Source organism: Eretmochelys imbricata, chromosome 7 (assembly GCF_965152235.1).
Source record: "Eretmochelys imbricata isolate rEreImb1 chromosome 7, rEreImb1.hap1, whole genome shotgun sequence".
NCBI lineage: Eukaryota > Metazoa > Chordata > Testudines > Cheloniidae > Eretmochelys > Eretmochelys imbricata.
In genome coordinates, this window is record NC_135578.1 from 100,601,244 (window position 1) to 100,620,358 (window position 19,115).

Genomic DNA, 19,115 nt, shown 5'->3' on the forward strand with positions numbered 1-19,115 from the left:
GAAAACAATACACAATCTAAAATAGTTCAGCAGGGTGTGATTCAGCATCCTTTATGGAAAAGCAGAATCTCTTAGCTTCTGTCAAAGCAGAGACTTATAAGACTTACTTTGCTAAAGTCTGTATCTGCTAATGTTTTTTGCCACTGATATTTCAAATCTTCTTTCAGGCTTTTCATGTTCCAGTTCACCTAAAAACTGCAGAATCTGCAAAGACAACAGGCAGACTGGGATGTCTTGGTGTCAGATGATTGATTGCATCAGTCAGAGAGGGGTCAATGTCTCACAAGGTCTCCTTCTGCTTGGCCTCATGGTTAAGTATAGTTTTAAGGGTATTTTAGTAAATCATGCAGAGGCCCCAGCTTCAAAATCAGATATCTTTGCCAAACCAGTTGAGATTGAGTGCATTCTCTGCTTGCTAGATCAAGGAATGGTGTTGGAATCCATTCCAAAGCAAGCTACAGTTTTGCTTTCACAGCTGGATGCTAGAATTCACAGTGGCAAGTTAAGTGAGGTGTGTGTGTGGAAAAAAGTGGTAAATAAAGTTAAAATCAGAACCCACTTCCACACTCTTGAAAACTTCTGAAGACATATTATCAAATCATCATTAAACTGCCAGTCCCTTTATCTGTTTTACCTTTCATTTTACTGCTCCTTAATCGAAAACATCTCCCACAGACCCAGCTTTCTTATTGTGGGTATTACATTCAATGACAGCATTGTGCAGTATTTGAGACACCACAATGCATAACCAAAGACTACAAAACAAGGTGATGTATTCTTTTGTATAGAAGATTTAACAATTAGTGGGAGGGGAACTGGGAGCAAACTTTATAGTTAGGTTGCCTAGCCTTTCCATTAGAAAGGATTATTACGACCTTTATTAATTGTTTCAGATGCCTTCACTTTTTACAGCAGGTCTTTGCAATTAAACAAGGAGGTTGCTTACTTTAACACCAAGACAGAGAATAAGTATGTGTATCTCATTATGCTAAGAACCCTTGTGGGGGTGATCTGATGAGGAACCAGGTTATCCTGTTAGTGTGCAGTATAGCAATAATGCCTGCCACCATTACTAATTTAGAGAAACTATATGCCATTAGTTCTGTGCTCCTCTACTAAAGAGGATCCCATTGGCAGTAGCATGCAGAGTAGGGCAAGCATCTAGGTTCTAAGGCAAAGGAAGGATTCTTTGGAAAGGGACTCAAAGCACATAGCTCCATGCATGACATTTCAACAGTACTAAAGAAATACGCACTGATTTCTCCTTCAGGGACAACCTGAATAACAAGAGGCATGGAAAAGTCAGGAACTTATTTCTCATGCTCCTCATTAGGGAAACCAGGAACAGTTAGAACTAGAGTATTGGACTAAGGCACCGGGGGTTGCTAGAGGAACAGAAGGAGTGATCCACCCTGGCACTACTTTGGTAGGGTGGTTGCAGCTGCATCTGGACTGGGGATGTTGAGGGTGTGTAGCAGCCTCCCTGTCGCAGGGTAGGTACACCCCACCACGGATGCCGGGTCATGTATGATGACAAGAATGCACAATTTCTTAGGCCTGGTCTACACTTATAAATTAGGCTCAAAAAGTCACATCTCTAAACACTATAGCTACCCTGATCTAACCCCTGGTGTAAACGCAGCTATGTTGATGGAAGAATGCTTCAATCAACATAGTTACCACTGCTTGGGGAGGTGGAGTTCCTACAGCAAAGAAAAAAAACCTTCCATCACTGCAGGAAGTTTCTGTAGTATGGTGCTGCTGTAGCACCGATAGTGTGGCCACAGCCTTAGAAAAAAAGCCAGCGTGCTTCTTTCTTTGCACCTAACCAGCTCTGCTGGCCAGTGAGGGCTAGAAGGGCCCACTTCCTCAGTTTCCAGAAGAAAGTGCTAGGGGAAAGCTCGCACTGTGCTCAAAGAGGATATAGCCTGTAACTGTGCCTGGTAGCTGCTTTGGGTGCATAAGGAAAGAGTTCTTGCAAAGCCTCCCTTCCTCAGGGGCCAGTTACAGTCTGCCTCATCTTCCATTGATCATCCGGGGTACAAATAATAGATTTTAAGAAATTTTTTTGTTTACCTTTAATAAGCCAAAGTCTGTAAATCATTTTAATAGAAGTATTGTGATAAGCACTATTAGAATAATAAAAAGGTATTTTTTTCAGTTCATCTGCTCATATATAGATGCTAGTAATACACTTTCCTTAAAAAGAAAAAGCAAGTCTCAAGGATCCAGAGAATTTAATACTGTCTGATTTTGGTACTGGAATAAAAAACTATTATATCAAGTCAGTATATGAATAAATTCCATATGAAAACATTTAAAGTACATTAGATTTTTGGTCAAGATGAAAGACTGAAAAAAATTCAAGCAATCTATTCTAATTGGGTTCCCATGGTAACTGTACAATTGGGTTTTTCAATATAACATCCCAAAGGCCCAATGCACACTTGTAAAATATACTTCAAACAGCCTGAATTGTTTTTACATTACAGCACTCCCAGGAAGATCAATTACTACACATCCCCACCCTAACTATTAGTGGCAGGAGATGTTAACACTATTGGCCATATTAACATAAAAGTCATGTAAGAAACACCACATATCACAATAATTATATAAAACTAATCACACACATCAGATTCATCAAACATGTTCTAAGTAATAAACCAATACTAGTCTTGTCACAGGATCATGTTTACCGAATGTAAGAAATCAACCCCAAATATATGCCAAACCATTTTGCTTCCTATATTGATTTCAAGGATAAACAGAATCAATCATTAATAATTACATTATAAGATGACCTGCAGGGTTAATCATATTCTTAGAGACTCTCACCCTGGAATTATCAACAAGCATAGCTGCACTAAAAAAAAAAGATAGCTGAAAAGAATTCAAATCCACATTTTAAATATTAATAGCACAACATAAAACAAAGCGCATTCACTAACATGGGACTCAGTTTTATTTGCACTAATTATAACAGCGATCTTCTTGCTATCCTATTTAAGACTGAGTTTCTATTATAAAGCCTTATTTTCAGAGGTCGATAACTTAGCCCTGTTGGTTCCAGGATGAAATTTTTATGCAACTGTTCTACTCAAAAGCATATTTCAATTACAACATCACAACGTAAATAGTTTAAGTTGTTGTTTCACCAAGTAGTTTGAGCTTTCATTTTGGAGGTACTGGGCTCCCATCCCTGCCACCTTCAACTGGGGTTGTGGATGCTCAGCCCTTCTGAAAACGTCAGGCCCGAAGTGGTAACACTTTTCTTTAGTGAGGAAGATCCACAAATTCTGACAGTGGAAAGTGTTTTTGGAAGAAGATACAAGTTTCTTAACTCTGAATGCAAGCCCATCTGCTCCCACTGAAGAGTCCACCAGTTACCTAGTCTTCCAGAGCTAAAATGGAAATGTTGACACTTCCACTCCAAGACACAAAACTCAACATAAACCTCTTTTCTTCCTGCAATTATAACATGTAATGTTAATCAAACTGGTCCACAGTATTTTTTTTTTGTTGTTGCTCTTGAATCAACGTGACCAGAATGCCTGAAGTATCAGAGTCTGTGGACCTGTCTGAAAGAAAATTCACAACGATTGTCTAGTTCACACATTGTACGAAGATGATCAGAGTACTATAACAGCTCTTCTGAAGCTAGCGTGATCCAAGTTAGAGGTTCTCAAGTTATTTCAATGCGAAAGCATTTTTTTTTTTTTTTTTTTTTAACAGAAAGATTGTGCAAACTATCATGAGTGGAATGGGGAAGTGATCCAAAGATCATATCTCCAGCTCACTGATGGCAAACTAACAAAAGTTCATACAATTTGTGTAGCTCATTTACAGTATTAGATGCTGTACATTCTACCATGTAAATTCAGTCAAGTTTAAAAAGAAATTTAAAGTAATTAAACTTTTTTAATAATAATAAATAAATTTGTTAGTCTCTAAGGTGCCACAAGTACTCCTTTTCTTTTTGCAAATAAATTCAGTGTACTTTAAAATTAAAAAATAAACATTTTTATCTATACCAGGCAAATCCAATTCGCTTTACTCACATACGTAATCCCACTCATGTGAATAAAGCAAGCAGGATTTAGCCTGTTGTGTGCAACCATATAGGTCCAGATTTTGCATTCAAGATGATGGCTACAGAATACACACACACACAGACACATCATCAAGTGTCATTCTTATAAATGGCCAGCGCAAAGGAGCTCATTCAATAGCAAGGAAACAGTACATAACACTACAGCCCTGCAGCGGGACTGGGATTCTGTAGGATCCACTGCTATAATAGAGGGAGCAAGTAAAATGTACTTTGTTGCGGGTTGAATCGGGCAGGCAAAAGAAAAAAAGAAAAAAGACTGGAATATTTAGTAGGAAAACACAAAATCTCTCGTCAGTTTATCATAAACAGAATTTCAGCAATGTAAAGCAAGTTTTTTTTTAAATAAAGATTTTAATACCTAAACTTAAGCGATTTGAGAAAGATTTAAGAAAGATTTGATGTCTATTACAACAGGAGTTAAAGTATTCTTTTACGTAGCTTAAGCAAGACTTGTTCTATTCTTTTAGCGGTAAAAATGTGTCTGAATTCCATTTATATATATATATATGACATATGTCATAGATATATATAATAATTCCATATATATGACAGTAACCCTTTTTTGGTTTTGTTCTTAGTAGCATGGGGGACTCTCTCTTGCAGGATCTTAAGGTTTTTGTGGGTGGGAGCAGGATAAAAAAAAATGCAAGAAACAAGATGGGAGTGGGTACTGCGGAGCAGGATTAAAAAAAAAAAAAAAAAGAGAGAGTCCCGTGCAGGGCTCTACATAACACCACTAATAACAAGTGAAAAGGTACATTGCATTTCAATGTGCTAACTACTGAAAATAAATTATTTCATTGCTTGCATTTTACTGATTGATCTAGGGCACAATTTAAATATAATTATAATGGCAATTGATTACTCAGCACCATAATTTACAAGGCAGCATTAGTAGATGTTATTTACTAACAAGAGCTGGCTGAAGGGAACAGGGTTTGCACAGGCAGTGTGTAGTTAGCATGATTTAGAAGCCACTAAAACAAATCTTAGTTATTAATTCCTCAGTCAAACTGGGCTATATCTTGCTAATGCATACTATTTTAATAAAAATCTTTAATTCCTTTATGTGATCTGACCTTAATGCACTAAAAACTGGCTTTTGAATACTGCAATTTAGCTTCCAGTATTTCAGCCAGAAAGTGAGAAAAATCAAAACCATTAAATCAATGAGCTGCCTTAACCAAAAATTCAGCTGAATTCAGATTATTTAAGTTCTGGAACAGGCTTCCAAGGGTAGTTGTGGAATCCCCATTATTAGAGGCTCTTAAGGACTAGTTGGAGGGCCTAGATTTACTTGGTCCTGCCTCAGTACAGGACCCTTCTCAATGTTCCTTCCAGCCCTACGTTTCTATGATTAAACTATACATTGAAACAGAAAGTAGGAGTAAAAGCTAGAACATACCATGACCCCAATCCTGCAGTCAGATACATGTGAGTAGACTCCTATAGCAATACAAAATTCTAATGACATCACATAATCTCCACCTAGGCTTAGAGGTCAGTGCATGCCCAGGCAATTGCTAAGTGTATGCATGTATGTAGGATATACCCATGTCAATGCTAAATGTTCTCGGAACTGAATTTCACATTCTCTGACTTTGTGATACTAACTGTACAGCTTGAATATTGCATTAATTTAAGATTTTTGTTGTGCATTTAAGCTTGGACTTTCAAAGGGATGCAAGAGAGATAAGCACCCAAATCCCATTGATTTTTCAATGGGATTTGGGTGCCTAAATCCCTGAAACTCTTGAAAACTTTAGTTTCCTTGAGAGCTTTTGTTTGTTTTTATTTTCTTTTTAAGTGGAAAAAACAGAACTGTTCACTGGGGCGAATATACATTTCTGGCTTCCAGGGTACATGGACTTAGCTTCACAAATAATACTTGTCTTCACAAATAGGACTTGCAGGGTCTTCAAACCAACAAGTCTGCACTTTGTTATACAGAATGTGTGTGCACACTTAAATCTAAAAAAATGTTCTTTAGTCTCTAAATTGCAGTTAATTGTGAAATTAAAATCAATTTTTTTAATAGACTCAGACTTCAAGGCGAGAAAGGACCATAATGATCATCTAGTCTGACCTCCTGCATATTGCAGGCCATAGAACCTCACCCACCCACTCCTGCAATATACCCTTAACCTCTAGCTGAGTTACTGAAGTCCTTGAATCATGACTGAAAGACTTCCAGTTACAGTGAATCTACTATTTACACTACAAGTGACCTGTACTCCATGCTGCAGAGGAAGGTGAAAAAGCCCCAGGGTCTCTGCTAATCTGATTTGGGGGAAAATTCCTTCCCAACCCCAAATATCAGTTAGACCCTGACCATGTGGGCAAGACCCACCAGCCAGATACCCAGGAAAGAATTCTCTGTAGTAACTCAGAGCCCTCCACATCTAGTGTCATATCACTGGCAGTTGGAGATATTTGCTGCTAGCACTTGCAGATCGGCTACATGCCATTGTAGGCAGTCTCATCATACCATCCCCTTCATAAACTTATCAAGATCAGTCTTGAAGGCAGTTGGGTTTTTTGTCCCCATTGTTCTTCCAGTACTTCCCCCTGATTGTTAGAACCTTTGCCTAATTTCAAGCCTAAACTTATTGATGGCCAGTTGACATCCTTTTATTCTTGTGTCCGCACTGGTGCTTAACTTAAATAACTCCTCTCCCTCTGTGGTATTTATCTCTCTGATGTATTTATAAAGACCAATCATTTCTCTCCTCAGCCTTCTTTTGGTTAGGCTAAACAAGCCAAGCTCTTTCAGACCAAGGAAAAAGCACTAGCACTCAGTAAGCCACCCCCCCACACACATTTTCTCATCTTTTCCATAACTCAAACATATTCAGTCATCATGCTTGAACTGTACAATACTAAAAAATCCCAGATTTGAGCAGACAACAGCTACGGAAAATTGCATCCTAAAAGCTTAAACCAACTATGGCTGCTGGGGTATTAAAGCCCAAATATTTGGCATATGCTCCTGTTAGCCATTAAAATACACCACTTTCAGTTCTCGTGCTGCTTTCTGGTATGAAACAGTAAATAAGCAGTAAAAGTTGACCTGAAAAGGATCATGGATTAGTACCAAAATGATGGTGCATTTTTGTTTTTTAAAACTCCTCCTCCCTCCCCAATTCCTTACCATCCATGATTATCCAAAACCTTAAAAATCTATACTTTCTAGTTATAGTCACATTTGAGTTCCTTTTTAGAGTGTACTTTTTGGCCACTTGGAGCAGATCATCACACAAGTAATATTTTTTGCAAGAAACTATTGGAAGAACAATATTTTGGAAAAATATGTCAATACATGTTAATGATATCTTTGTAAGATATAACTCAGTTTCCTGTACTTGCATGTATGTATGACTCAACACCTGCTAAACCATGGCCTATTTGGGGGCAATATACCTGGTTATCAATTTAATTCTCTGCTGTAAAATTAAAAGATTAAAGGCAGCATTTTTGGTGTTCATGCTTGTAGGTGTAAGTTTATTAGACTTTGCACAAAGCCAACATATCTTTCTGTACTGCTGTGCCAGCTTCCTTTTGGATGGTGTACTGGTGTTGTATGAGGCTGCACTCTCTCCATTAGCAATCTGATGTATCAGTAGGAAAGACAGTTTGATGCCAGGACAGGTCAGGTTTCTTTCCTTGATGCGACTTCAGTGAAAAATTTCTAGAGAGAGTTAAAAAGTTTGCAAGAGTAACTAGGAAATGTAGCTGTGTCCTGTCACTTCTTTACAGATTTCAACATTCAAAAATTAGAACTGTTGTCCTACATTTTCCCATTAGTTACATTCTCTTCACCAACCCAGATATCTCATGAACACTCAGTGAACTAGAGAATTGCACAATCTGTCAATAAAGTAAGCGTATTTTGAACTACTGTCCATATGACTCAATTTGTCAGTAAAAACTGCCACCAGCGCTGTGCTTGCAGAAAAATGTCCATAAATGCATTATTGCGACTGGCAGATCGATGTCTATAATAAAAACAAATAGATTTAACAAGTGCTTGCTTTTACGACTTATGCTATTGGTAGAATGTGCATTCAGTTTCACCCTTCGACTTCTGGGAATGGGCAATACAGGCTATGTTGGATACTTTGCTGACTACACTAGTGTTACAAACAGAAAATTATTCTAACACAGGAAATCTTTTAAAGTATTAGACTGAATACATCTAGGATTTAGCTCATTGTTCTAAACATTTTTTCCAAAACCTGCATATTTAACAACTTAAAATAATGAAAAGAATTATGCAGAAAATGGAAACTTGTTTTTAAAACAGTCACATCCCAGGCAGACTGGCTCACTATTTTTAAGGCCGGTGCAGAAACACTGTATTTTTGCTCCCTTGGTGCCATGATTCAGCTCCTATGCCACTAATCTAATTGAGAATAACCATCACTGTTCACACAGAGTTTCAACATTCACCATGTGGGCAAGGGTGTCACCTTTTATATCAGTAGCCTCTGGGGTAGTGTAAGAAGGAAATTATATATTGCTTAGCTAGAGCATGACTGGGTGTAGTGGCTGTCACAGACTGGTTTAACTTTTAAGGATTACAGCTGTTTTAGCTCTACCACATACTTAACTGTGCACTTAAGGGCCAACATTAACAAAAACTACCATCTATTTCCTAAACCTATTCTTCTTTTGGTTGTATATACCTTTCCAGACTATTAGGCTTCTCTTTGCAACTGAAGTTAATTTATCCTGTCACCTAAACCTACACCTTAAAAAACATTACTAAATCCCAGTTCGCTTTGGAACAGTTTTTCCACATTATACAGTTTTCCCAAAATGAACTGCCCAACTCCCTGATTTTGCCTTTTAAATAAACCCCAATAGCCTTTTCAAAGGGCAGAAGCTTCTCCTTCAGGCTACTCGCTCTTTAGTAATGCCATGAATTGATTCTCTACATATGTTAAGCATTAAACAGTGGTGACAAGTTAATTACAGAGTTATCAGGAGATAAAGAAGTCACGGTAACACAAGTTACAGTACAACTACTATAGTTTCCTATGGATCTTCTGTGTAGTTGCTGAATAAATGGTGTAATTAACTTGTCATGGATGAGACTGCAGATAGAAGCTGCCAAACCCATCCTTACAAGCTCCTAAATACACGTATTTGGCTACATTGATGTCAAAATCTTTGAGTAAAAGTTGCTTCTATTCTACCAAATACAAGCAAGATTGTAGGAAAGTTTTAGTGTTTAGAGTATTCCTACTTATAAATCTAACCAAGTCTATGAGCAAAACTATACTGTTTTATTTTTACTAAATGTTGATAAACCTATATTGTATGGATATAAAAAGCACTCACAAAACGCTGTTGAAAAAAACCAAAATACATAAGCAACTTCAGAACTTTTAGAATGAGTATACTGTATTTCTAGGTAAGTAGGAGAAATCTCCTATGGTATTAAGGAAATCATTTTTGTTTTCCAGATCTAAGACTATTTCAACTTGATAGACGTGATGGCACTTAAACAGGCTTTCAAAGGAAAACACTGAGAAGGCACTGCTCCACCTAGCCAAATTTAAGAATTGTACACAAAGAATAAAAAGCCCTCTACATTTTCTGGAAGAGAAAAATCAACTACTAAACTAGTAATTATGGTTTGAGACAAGATATTCTAAAGATGTGAACACTGGGCAGGGAACCAAAGCGCCCCATCTACTTCTGTGGTGGAGTTAATAAAAACCCTGCAGATCTCAGCCTGTTGGGCAGGAGTGGATGTAAAGCGCATGTCACCTCTGTGAACTTCTTCCACCCTTCTCTCCAAAAATCCTGTAGAAGCACTGCCAGAGTTAGGGATTCATGCACAAGGAGAACATGCTCACCACAACTGAGCACAGTGGGACAGCTGAAAGAATAGGGACCATTTTTAATGGTCTTTTAATGGACCAATTGCCCCTGGGTTATGAGGGGAGGGAAAATAGACTGTATCTGAGGTAAGGGAGAACCGAAGCGCCCAGTTCAGGTGGGGACACAGAACCACCAGGTGCATAAGTGGAGATGGCAAGAGGTATTTATATCTTGTGTCCTCCAGACAGAACTCTGTCTCATCACAGACAAACAGCACCCCTCCACACATCCACAGGATCAGAATAAGGACTGTGTCTTTTACGATCTGCTGTGAGTATTGCACTAGTTGCCTTTTTTCTTTTGACACTGAGAAGAAACTTTTCCTTCGCTACCAGATTGGCCGATGCAGGATGGGTGGGTTTTGGTTTTGGATTTTTTATTGGTTGGATTTTTTTTGCTTTCCCCATGGCAGTTCAGGGACTCATTAGGGTAGGTCAGGAGGTTAGGTCAAGATGTCACAACTTAGTAGGTAGTAACTGGGCAATGCAGGTATCATTCCATAAAGGTCTGATTCCCTGCTAAACCAGCTTGGAAGTGGATTTAAGGGAAGGCATCCCCTAACAAAGCTGGGGAATTGGCTCTTAATATCTGTACACCAGGGAGAGAAAGCCTCCTTTTTTTTATCCCTGCCCCGTAACAAGGGGAGGGCAGCAGCATCCCCGCAATTGGCCAGGACTAGGTTGAAAAGAGGGAATAGGTGATAATGATTAAGAAAAGAATGACGACAAGAATGTACAACTTACTGTCCGTTATACCCAGATGTAGGAAGTTTTACAAGGTGTGACTTAATTATACCACACACATTTCATCCTGTTTTCTTCCTGAATGGACCAGATAAGGACTGGGTTGGTAGGAGAAGGGCATAAGCTCATTAAATCTCCTTGGGAATTCCGCATGACAATTACTTCTGACTCGGTTGACAAACCTACCTCAACAGATAGGGAGGAATTTTTCTGTGGGCAGGCACCAATAGTAGATTCCATACTATGGGTCCATTGAAGTTACATTTGCTATGCAATCAAGGGAAGACTAAAGGCCATATACACAGTTCAGCAGCATACCATTTCTATATAGTTACCTTGGTCTCCAATGGACTGCCAACATTCAAAGGGTTCTCAGTCGAAAACTTTCACATTTCCACTAAATGGTTAACCCTAGCCCCCGCCCCAAACAGAATATTCCACAAGAAATCCCATGGAATTTCTAATCTGGCATATGTTTCCCTCACACTCCCCGCATAGGGACAATTTGGACTCAAGAATTAATCAGCTCTGCCACTAAGTGACCTTGAGCAATTCACTTATTCACACTGTATCTTTATTTCACTGCTTGAAAAAGAAGATAGTCACCCATGATACAGAGAGAGAATTAATACTTATAAGGTGCTTTGAAAATTTGAAATACTATAGAAGTGTGACATTCTATCATTTAATAAGGTAAAAGCAGAGACCAAAATGAAAAAAAAAAAAAGAATTAAAAAATGAAAAAGATGCAGAAATTAACAATAACTACACTATGACTTGCTTGGGAATGATGAAGTAGCAAAGAGGATTTTTATATTTACTGTCTATATTTTTACAGTTTGTATTACAAATATAGCAATAAACCAATACTCCTTATTAACCTTTATTTTGCCTTCTCCTTACATTAAAAAGAGGAGTGACTGATTTGGCACCATATTACCAAATATTTTCTACACAGCAAACAATTATCCTCAGCCCAGATTGAGCAGATGAGGAGTTCTGGAACATAGTTCATGCTGGCTACAATATTACTGGTTTGCTTCACTTTTTTCCACCATAGGGAGATTTTGTATGACAGAAGTGGATACGGGGCATTTGAAGGATTTAATTTTGTTGTTGTAGGACAGGCCTTAAGGAGTCACCTATTTGCTTGACATAGCAAGAGATCTGGTATTTCCATTTTATCTCAGATCCAAGATGATGAAAATACTAGGAGGCAACCAGATCTCCCAATTCACTGTAGCCTGAGGGAAGGGAGGACAGGGTGACCTGCAATAAAACAAGAATGAGGAGGAAAACTGAAATATTTAGGATTACTCTGTTCCAACCCGCAGATTCCAGATGCAGAGGCCTACTGATACCGCTAGTTTATGAGTGCTTGCAGGCTTCTACTGTACGAAATACTCTGAATCTGGACCCAACTCCACAGTGCTCATAAAACCAAGAACCCCATTACTAGGAATTTTTTTCCAGTTGTCTCTTTCATGTACTATAGGATTGTACAGTGTAAATTTCAGTGAGATATTTAAAGTGAGGTTTTATTTTGAAAAGGGTTCACAAAAAATGGCACCTTCTTACTCATCAAGTCTGCTTTCTGGGTGCATTAGTTATATCTCATTATTCAGTGATGAGAATGCAGATTTTTAAAACCACTTTTTACTAGTTGGCCCTGAAGGATCAACACTGTTCTGAGAAAGCCTAACTTTATTTTTTCCAGCCTTACATAGCCACAGAATTGATAACTAAGTTCTGCTTTTAGTGCCATCCACACCAACCCATTTTGTCTTCAAATTATGCCTTTAAGAACTTCGCCTAGACGCAGTAGGTTGCAAAGGTGCAGCCAACAACATAATTTGAGATTGGTGGGATTCTATAGGTGTAAAAGAGATTAGCATTTGGCCAACTGAATCTTTACTACTGTGATCTTGAATTTGCAGGCCTGACAGCCAAGAAAGGCTCTCTTTTTATTTGTAAAATAAACAAATGGGATCTGGAAATCACTGAGACGCACTGCGTGTGGACCCCCACGATGCCTTTTTCAAAGAGTCACTTTCGGAGAAAGAGCACGCTTTAAGTTTCATCTCATTCACTTGAAAATTTCCTATTCAGAATGTCCCAGCTGCATACCACCCTACACTAGAGAAATGCACAGCATGTTACAAGACCTTAGCATAGCTTTAAAAACACCCAAACAACCAAACAAAGGGAGGCAAGGGGAAGAAACCAAACTCTTCAAGCACTTTCCCAGGCTGTTCAAAGGAGAACTGCAGGCACAGCAAAAAAAGTCTGAAGAGGAGACTTTTAAACCTGCTCTCCCTCCCCCACTTCTGGATTTTTAACTACACTAGGGGATTTCAATGACTTTCTAACAAATAAACATGCTGCCCAGCTCCCTCTTTCCCTTGTACGAACAACCCTAAACCAGCAGGCCCAGTTATTCCGCATGTGCCAGCACAAGCCCCATTCCTAAGCAGAGCCGCAGCAAAAGGGAGGAGCCAGGGGCGGCGTTTGCATTTGCAAGCGAATAAAGCCTCCGGAGCTTCCACACCAACCCCCTGACCTGCAGCGGGGGAAGGAGGGGAGCGGGGACTGAAAACACCAGCCCAGACTCTACTTTGCCCCTCTCACCCGCTTTGCACCGCCATCGCTGGCTTTAGAGGGGCCGCAAGAAAATGCCTCAGCACTCACCGCTCTGCAGAACGGATTACAAGAGGGAAAGAAAAAAAAAAACCAACAACCAAAAAAACCCCTAAGACTTCACCACAAGAACAAACGCAGCACCCCGCGCACACAAGTTGGAGCAGCGGCTCCTGCCGCCGGAAGCGCGCTTAATTTCCTCATACGCAATTTGCACGAGTTAGCTTCAGCGTCACGTGCCCAAATCCTCTCGCGCCCGGAGCCCGGCCGCACCCCGGCGCACCTGCGAGCCCGCCCAGCGGGCATTAAAATGGAGCGGCCGCAGGAGCCTCGGAGGCGCTGCAGTAACGTGTGGCTGGGGGGAGCGGGAGTGAGAGTGTGTGGCTGCGGTTGTTGTATGAAAGGGGAAAGCAGGCCACCGGGAGGGTTAGTGAAGGGCTTGGCTAGGGTGGGAGGTTTCCTGCGAAATTTGCAGGAAAAAGGTGAAAACCGCATAGATCCCGCTTCTTTTTTTTTTTTTTTTTTTTTTTTTAGCTTCAGTCTGTACCATCAACACAAAGAACAAGCATTGCTGCTCCTGCTGCATCGAAATAAAACCCAGACCACCTTAGTGCATGAAGCCGGGGAGGGGAGAACTAGATCTGGTACCCAGATCCAGCTGGCTCTTGCCCACTTTTTGGCTCCAGACCCCCAAATTGTACCACTAAAGGGAGAATGAGTGTGGTGTCTACTGAACCAAAAAATCTGGCTCCTGATTCATCCTGGCTTACTAGCACTGGAAAAATGTCCCTGTGGTTTCTGGATCCTGCCACTTTTTAGCCCCAGTACTCCCAAGTTCTAAATACTGTAAAAATGTAGTAGCTCCTAGGGCAGCCAACAATGCCGACATTGTTGCAGATTGATGTGCAACAGGAGCTGGATCCGGACAGCATTTGTATTCCAAATTGCAAAATTCTACCAGTTAAATCACAAATATGTGTGTGGTACTATCCGCTCTCACCCCCATCACATCTGAGCGCCTCACAAATCTTTATTTATCCTCATGAGAGCCCTGTAACGGGACCATGCTGTTATTCCCGTTTTACAGATGCCACAGAGAGCCTAAGTGACTTGCTGAGGGTCATGCAGCATGAGTGCTGGAGCAGGGAATTAATCCCAGGCGCCACTAGTTCTCGGCCCATACTCTAACCAGTTGGAAATCTTTCCTCTCAGAGAGAAGTACAGCTGTCCGAAATTGACTGCAAACATCCAGACTCCAGTGTATCCTTATAGAATAAACAGACCCACAAAAATACAGGTTCAGGGTGAAGGCTAAAAATTGTCTGGATTCAGATGCTGGGTATGAGTTCTTGTGACGCTACGTCTAGTTCTTGAGTATGGGTATGAGTTCTTGTGACCTATGTGTATTTGGGCATGGACTTTTTGCATGGATTAAAAGTAATTACACTTGTTCTCTCTCTAGGCAATGGAATTTGGCTGCTTGCTGCCAAAATTGGTAGTGTCCAGCAGGACCCAAGAGCTGGATCCAGGTTTATGCAGCCCTCATATGCTAAGATATACCCAGGTTTGGATTTTCTTTGATACGGTAAAATAAACTAGATCTGTGTTCTATTTTAATAGCTTTTGGGGTTGATGGTCAAAGACTGGTGGGATCCAGACAGATCTAGCTGCTATACTTTTCTGACTTCGTAAAGTGGGAAAGATAGGGAGGTAAGTTTATAAATAGAGAGTTTGCAAAGTGGGATGCTTAGTGTTTATAAAAGAGGCAATATGGCGTGAGGAGAAGGGTTAGGGTTTGTGCATAGGAAGGCAGGCTGTAGGGTGAGAGTTAGCCAAGTTTATAAACAATAGAGAGAAGGCAAGTGAGGGGAGGGTTACTAAATCTTACAAGAAGGTGGAAGCTCTTATTTCTAATTAAATGCAAAAATATTTTTGTGTGGACAACAATATTTCAGTATGTGAAGCTTAATCCCAAATTTATTGGGCCTAATTTTAAGGGTCTTTACATTTAGCTGAGAGATTCTCAGGGGGTTAAAAGCTGGAGGCTGTCAAACAAGGGAGGCATCCACTTAAATGAGGGAGATTTTAAATGACTCCTTTTGGCATTCTACAAAATTCTTCTTTGTAAGAGAAGTACGTTGTAAATAAAAATGCATTACATTAATTCCAAAAATGGTCTGGTTCTGCAGTCTAAAACTTTCAAGAGTTTGCCTGAGTAAAGACTCCAGGTTAAGGACCAAAAAGGATTTCTCCTTTCCAATTAGGATGACCAGATGTCCCGGTTTTATAGGGACAGCCCCAATATTTAGGGCTTTTTCTTATATAGGTGACTGTTACTCCCCACCCCCTGTCCTGATTTTTCATACTTGCTATCTGGTCACCCCATTTCCAGCTGGCAGCACTATAATATGGGCCTTGAGGGCTGACTTAAAATTTGGTAATTGCTGACTAGACTACTACTATGCTGGGGCATTGCAGAACTCCTAGTACTCCTAACTTTTTGAGGAGCAATCTTTCTGAACACCAGGCCTAGCTCTGCTTTATGCTCTCTAGCCCTTTAACCTTAAAACTGCTTAACAGGTCTGAAAGTAGCATGTTTGCCATAGGTATGTTTGGCTGTCTTTCCCCTCTAGATAGGGAAAGTGTAGTTTAATTTTGACTGAAGAATCACTTCTAAAATAGTCATCAGGTAAAAATGTCCTGATCTCCAAACTATTTCCTGCTGTTAGCTGCTACCCACAAAGAAATTGGTTTAAAATGACAGGCTTAAGTGATCTCAAGGCTGAATGGCAATTAATGTAAATAGTTTAACAATATATAAATCACATCCAAAGTACTTGACGTGAACAGTTTTTTAATTAAACATTTGCCGTTGAACACAAAAATACCTACATTACAACAGAGAAGAAAAATGGAAAAGTCGTTTCGTTGTTTGCAATAGATTGTAACCAATTAGAGAAACGTGGTTAATATGTTCTGATATTTTTGTGCATTGAGAATTAATCACTATTACTTGCCTCTGCAGCAGCCATTAATGAACAACCGATTCTTAGAATTGTGTTAATTTCCTGTATGGCACTACTGGACAAATACATTTAGGCATGATAACGGGCTACACATGCTGATGAGACTGGATTTTTAATAGGATATGTTTTAATATAGCCCAGGTCACTTGTAAATGAAATGTTATTACCATTGTGTGGTCCAAAACATGTTAAGTGGCCTTGTGAAATAAGTGATCTCAGCTCACTTCTAATGGCCCAGTTTGGTTCTTAGTCAAGTCAAGAGTCCAAATAGGAATTGCAGGTATCCACATCACAGAATTTTCCATCATGTTTTGACGGCAGCGGACACTCTTATTTGTATCAACAGAAAGGTTCAGGAGAGTCTGAGTTAGGCCCTGATCCTGTACATGTGTAAACATTCTTTAATGAGATTACTCTCATGCTTAAAGATAAGCCCATTCATAAGTGTTTGGATGATTAGACAGAAGACTGAACTATTGTCAAGGTTGGTCCCTCCATGTTAGAATTAAGATCCATTGGTAATGCAGTGTGGGGGAGTCATCCCTGCTCTACCCGTTGTTCTATAGACAACTTTATTTTCTACCCCGATCATTCTGACCTCTTTCCCTGACATAAAACTGTGATTTAAAAACAATGACAAACACGTTAATATTTTTTGTTGCTTTGTTAATTGTGCTTCATTCAAAATGCATGGCTGGGGGGAAATCAATGTTTTGACAAAATAGAAAAGCACATTATAGTTTAAATATTTTTATTATTGTATATGCAGGGCTTGTTCAAATGAATGGCACATACTGTATTTTGGCACTGTATTTTCTCTGAACGTAGAGTCCACCTAGCAATTATCATTACATGAAAGCAATATACTTTTCAAAATATCTTCAATCAATTGTTGCACATATTAACCATAATGCATACATGATATCCTCTATATATCTAAGAAAGTCTATTTCACCAGTACAGATACAGGAAAAGGATACCTAGACTTCATGAAGATGGGTGCCCCTGTCTTGCAATAAGTTCTGTGCAGCCAGAACGTACACCCATGCAGAACGCATTGCAGGATGAGTCCCCCATATTTGCGCATAGAAGTTGAAAAGTGTCACATGATCTAATAGAATAATTAGCATGAAATGCTTGGACCGTCTCATTCCCTCTCATTGAAAAATTGTTTTGGTAATTTTTATGTACACAATACTGTCTAAGGTAAAAGGAGTCTTAAAAGCTTTGGCCTGTTATTTTCTTATTCTTAGAGGGTATTAGAAACAATATAGAAAGTTGTTTTTTTAAAGAAACTCTTTAAACTCCCTGACTGTGTCATTCTAAATCTATACAATTGTATTTTTAAGCAATACAGAACTAGAGTTCTTTGAGAAAATTAACAAAATAATGTATGAAAGAGAATGATTGAATGTAATCGAATTAGGCTTGCAAACACTTTTGATAAACAATCTCAAACTTTTGTGGAAGGACATTACTGAGCCAATGTCTTTAATTGCATTTGGCCAAACTTGCTTTCGAATAGAATTGGGCTTTGTAAGGGTTTTGTGATACAGAAGATTTACCCCCAGCTACAGTAATATAGACTTGGCTTGCTTTTTAAGTCATATCATGGTTTTGGATCTAAAAATGATTAGGAAATAGGAAGCAGTTCTCAGGGTTGAAAGAATTTGATGGTGAGATACCCCATGTATATTTAGGTTTCAGAGTAGCAGCCGTGTTAGTCTGTATTTGCAAAAAGAAAAGGAGTACTAGTGGCACCTTAGAGACTAACCAATTTATTTGAGCATAAGCTTTCGTGAGCTACAGCTCACTTCATCGGATGCATATGCTCAAATAAATTGGTTAGTCTCTAAGGTGACACTAGTACTTCTTTTCTTTTCATGTATATTTACTGTTTTTAGAATATAAATGAGGAAAAGTGTACTTCTCTGAATGCAGGAATGCTTTCTATTATAGACTCATAGACTTTAAGGCCAGAAGGGATCATCATGATCATCTAGTTGACCTGCACATCACCTCTCCCACTCACTCCCGAAATAGGCTCATCACCTCTGACTGTGTTACAGAAGTCCTCAAATCATGATTTAAAGACTTCAAATTACTGAGGGTTTGTCTACACTAGCACTTTACAGCGCTGCAACTTTCTCACTCAGAGGTGTGAAAAAACACCGCCCTGAGCGCAGCAAGTTTCAGCACTGTAAAGTGCCAGTGTAGACAGTGCACCAGCACTGGGAGCCGGGCTCCCAGCGCTGGTAGCTACGCCCCTCGTGGAGGTGGGTTTTTTTAGAGCGCTGGGAAAGTTCTCTCCCAGCGCTCTGCCGCGACTACAGAAGCCACGTTAAAGCGCTGCCGCGGCAGCACATTAACATTGCCAGTGTAAATTAGCCCTCAGAATCCACCATTTACAATAGTTTAAAACTGCAAGTGACTCCATGCTGTAGAGGAAGGAAAAAAAAACCCAACCAAACACCCCAGGGTCTCTGCCAATCTGATTTGGGGGGAAATTCCTTCCTGACCCCAAATAATGTCATGATCATGTTGGCAAGACCCACCAGCCAGACGCCTGAGAAAGAATTCTCTGTAGTAATTCAGAGCGCTCCCCATCCAGTGCCCCATCACCGGCTGTTGGAGATATTTGCTGCTAGCAGTCGCAGATCGGCTGCATGCCATTATAGACAGTCTTATCATCCCCTCCATAAACGT

The 19,115-nt window shown here is 39.6% G+C and overlaps 1 protein-coding gene and 1 long non-coding RNA gene across 6 annotated transcripts in view; one reads left to right on the forward strand and one right to left on the reverse strand.

Annotated features, from left to right (window-relative positions):
• The window catches only part of MGMT (O-6-methylguanine-DNA methyltransferase), a 301,235-nt gene extending 287,640 nt beyond the window's left edge, over positions 1-13,595 (reverse strand). The window contains exon 1 of one of the 5 annotated variants that reach the window (XM_077822896.1): positions 13,435-13,579. Coding sequence is in view for 1 of the 5 variants with exons in the window: in XM_077822894.1 (XP_077679020.1) it covers positions 13,375-13,391 (17 nt within the window). In the remaining 4 variants the exon portion in view is untranslated. Of the gene's footprint in view, positions 1-13,374 lie in introns of all 5 variants that reach the window. The other 4 variants (XM_077822894.1, XM_077822895.1, XM_077822893.1 and 1 more) reach the window with 4 other exon arrangements.
• Positions 13,596-13,666: 71 nt separating this feature from the next.
• The window catches only part of LOC144268239 (uncharacterized), a 36,100-nt gene continuing 30,651 nt past the window's right edge, over positions 13,667-19,115 (forward strand). The window contains exons 1-2 of the long non-coding RNA XR_013346715.1: positions 13,667-13,732; positions 14,846-14,947. This is a non-coding gene — a long non-coding RNA (uncharacterized LOC144268239). The remainder of the gene's footprint in view (positions 13,733-14,845; positions 14,948-19,115) is intronic.